The sequence below is a fragment of the Propithecus coquereli genome, unplaced genomic scaffold (genome assembly GCF_000956105.1).
Source record: "Propithecus coquereli isolate 6110/MARCELLA unplaced genomic scaffold, Pcoq_1.0 Scaffold35, whole genome shotgun sequence".
Taxonomy (NCBI): Eukaryota; Metazoa; Chordata; class Mammalia; order Primates; family Indriidae; genus Propithecus; species Propithecus coquereli.
This window is the reverse complement of record NW_012149174.1, coordinates 5,868,466-5,872,339: the sequence shown is the minus strand read 5'-3', so window position 1 is coordinate 5,872,339 and position 3,874 is coordinate 5,868,466. Positions and strand designations below refer to the sequence as shown.

The 3,874-nt window shown below is 32.5% G+C and overlaps 1 protein-coding gene across 1 annotated transcript in view; it reads right to left on the bottom strand.

Annotated features, from left to right (window-relative positions):
• Positions 1-3,874, bottom strand: part of CDC40 (cell division cycle 40) — a 55,101-nt gene that overhangs the window by 31,945 nt on the left and 19,282 nt on the right. Inside the window, exon 3 of the mRNA XM_012651134.1 lies at positions 2,110-2,244. Coding sequence (XP_012506588.1) covers positions 2,110-2,244 — 135 coding nt within the window. The remainder of the gene's footprint in view (positions 1-2,109; positions 2,245-3,874) is intronic.

Below are 3,874 nucleotides of genomic sequence, written 5' to 3'. Positions count from 1 at the left end.
TACATCACATTTTTAATAGTGAAAAGTATAAACAACTTGAAATCTAAATGATATAAGGAACTGTTATCTTTGTTCAGCAGACTATTTAAAAAAATCATTTAAAAATGTGAATAAAGAGGTTCTAATATTGAAGTTAAAACTTATGTTAATAATGACTATGGTAAGACTAAGAGTATTTATTTAAAACTTTATATTCTACTTCCATAGATGGGTGTAGAGAAAAATTCTGGATGAAAGTAGAAAACAGGGAAGAAATCTCACTGAGAAGCCCCAAGTATGACCAGCAAGGGAGCAGGCTAGGAACTCAAGAGGAAAATGGCACAAAAGAATTCACACAATCATTGAGGGACTGAGAAGTCAGGAGAAATACTATAACAGGAGCTAAAAGCAAAACTGTCGAGTAAGTAAATGGGATGATACAGTAAATGAGCCTATCTTTACTGATAGGGACTTGACAGGTAGGCTCTATGACAAACTAAATGTATTGTAGAATATAAATTTTCCAGAAATAATTTGCCGAGATTATAACAAAGCTATAACATTTAGAAATGGGAAGAAATGTAGAATCAATGTTTGTTTTCTGTCCCAGCAGTGATGTGCCATCTCCCTTATATCTCATAGATAACACTAGTGTGAGATACAAGGAAGGTTTGCTCCCTGGTACTTTGCAAATGAGGGAAGGTAACAGAAAGGTCTCATAGCCTTACATCTTACATTCCATATATAGAGGGAAAAAAAACAAACCCACAAATAGAGAGGAAGCTGGTGTAGGAATTACTATCTGAAGTCAGATATGAAATTTCTATGAGAAAATTATAAGACTTAAACAGAAGCCATACTTGGTTGGTACTTGAAAAAAGAGACAGTGTTAAACTTTTTGTTGGTTCACTGATTTATTAAGTTCAAACAAATTGCTCTCAGCTCTAAGATCTATCATAAGGTAAGACAGACCAAAATTTTCTTAGTTTTGCAGCTGGCCATTCCATTTATTCTAGACTGCCTAATATACTATAGCCCCACATTAGTTTTTTGTCTTTAACTCACTAAATAGTTCAACCTGTGTCCCAGCTCACCACCTCCTAGCCAGAGACAAAAATCACCAGGAATTTTTTTTTTTAATAAGCCCTTGTGAACCCAGGTCTAAAGCCAACTGAATAATTTTAAATGCTTATTCTTGCTATAAGGTAATTTAAGAATTAGGTATCAGTATAAACTTAATTGGGTTTTTTTTCTGTTTTGTTTGTTTTAAAGATACTATATTATCACTTAAGGCTCTTCTAGAGTCTAAGAAAACAAGCAAAGTCTTTAAAAGTCTGTTTTATTACAGGCTAGAATATAATAAATTCATGATGCAATAGAGTTGATTTTTATATGCTGCACTTACTTTAGATTTACATGGGACCTTTTACACAAGCAATAGGTACAATGCATTTGTAACCATCATATTGGACTGGAAGTGTCAATGAACTCTTTCGGGTGATTTGAGCGCAATAGAATCTGAGCTGTAACTTTTGGCACTCTGTAAGCCAATTATAATCTTACACATGGTGAAACATGATCTAATATATGATAATCCTTTTAAAACCAGTTTCCATGCACATTAACTTTTTAAAATCCCACCACTGATAGGATATAACTATTTTACACAATGAATTTGTGACTATTCTATTTCCTGATACCCCTTAGTGATTAAGAGAAAACATTTCAGAGATAAGATCTGAGCAACAAAGTTAAGTAGCATATAATAAGATAAAAAAGTAACCTCTTAACACTATCCTTTCATTTACCAACTTTAACAGCAGTCTGCATGTAATGGACATGAAATAACAAGCGTTCATTACAAGTACAACAAAGAACATTCTGGTTTTAAGATCGCAGAATATTTCCAGTACTCAGAAATCACAGCGGATTTAAAATGACAGCTAAAAACGTTAGTTCGCCTTCCCATGTATATAAATATTTATGGATGTGTATAAGGCAGCATACTACCCTTTTTGAAGGAATCTAGGTTAACAAATTTAAAAAGCCATAAGATAAAGTAGATTCTCTCCCTACCCCACCCCCATAATTCTAATAAGGCCAAACTTGGAACTATTTAAGTGTTATCACCTTACCATATGTGGCAAAAGTTCTTCTTTGTTGTTCAAACATAAAATCATTGATATGAGCTGGTTCAGCATATCCAGAAAGCATATTTCTAGGGGCAGCCATTTGCTGTGTCCTAAAGGGATTTTCTGGTCCAAACTATAATGTTATAAGAAAATAAAAAGAAAGAAAGAAAAACATAAGTTCTGAGTATATGAAAGCTAGAATTACTGAACTATGTATCTTTAACTCTAAATTATCAAGGGCCAATTAACCTATTTGGGAACGTGCTAGCCTCACATGGTTCAGTGCAATTGGGCAATGACTGATTAGCACTGTTTGTCAGCCCCTGGGACAGAAGGAAAGGAACCCAGCTCACTCAAATCTATATATGGCTATTTACTTCAAGAGCTCAGTAGCCACACGTGGTATTGGCTACTACATTCCCACGATTGCAGGTTCTGACAGTGTTGCTCTAGATAACTGAGAGTTACTATAGTTTTGTCTAAACTGCGATTTGGGGGATTTTTGGTGACTTTTATATCAATAGTGGCACCATGATGTAATTAAAAAACAAAAACATGTTTCTCTTCCACTAGATTATCAATTCCTCAAACATGGAGACTCAGAATCCTCAATACTTACTACAATGTCTGGCATAAAGAAAGCACTAATGAAGGAAAGATTAATCAGAATCCCAGTGGGGGTGAAGGATAGGAAAACAATGAAAATAAAGTGCTTAAAAAACTCCCTAGGAAAAGACATTACAAATGTATATAAAATTTCTCCACTCTGAAGTCACACTATAAACATCTCACACAAAATAGTACTATTATTATCTACTTGTTTATAATGCTTTGAGTTTCCAGAACATTTTCCCAAATGTTATTTAATTTGATCTGTACAAAAATCCTGGCAAGTTAGAGAGGTATACTCCTTCTCATGTTACAAATGAAGAAAAAAGCCAAAGACAGTGTATTTTATCTGCTGTAGAGTCAAAAGTTTTATTGGTCGGTAGAACCAAGGCTAGAACAAATCCTAACCAAGCATTCTATTACATCATAACATTCCCTAAATGCATAATTATAGCTTCTAAATTAAAAAAAAAATTGGGTAAAAAAGTACCAGAATATATTATATCAAATGCTATTAATTTAATGCTATTATAAAAGGCCCTAGGAAAATTCAATTCTTTTCTTTTTGTTTTTAAATAAAGAATAAAATGAGCTTCCCACTTTGGAAAGAGTAAAAGTAACAAGATATTTTTATTTGAACTTTGTAAGACCAACTGTCATGATGAAATATTTTGACATTAGAACATCTTAGGTCATTACCATTAAAAACCATCTATTTATGATACATTACCAGAGCCACAAATATAAATTATTCATCTTCTCTTAACCAGTACACTGCATTATCTATATACCAATGTTATAATACATATGAAAATCAGTCAATGTTAGATTATTTGCCTTACATTTTTTCTGCTTTAGAAGAAAATAAATTACTACAAGATTCCTATACATTGATAGTTTCCATTTCTATGTTTAAAATCAGTCAATTTAAAAATACCTGATTTATATACAAAGCTTTTATTACTATTTATTCTAAATTATAATGGATAATGTAAGACTACGCAGCCCATGTTAGTCCTTCCTGTGCCTGCTGATGGGTCGAAAACATAGGAAAAGAATTTACTACAAGATTCCTATACATTGATAGTTTCCATTTCTATGTTTAAAATCAGTCAATTTAAAAATACCTGATTTATATACAAAGCTTTTATTAC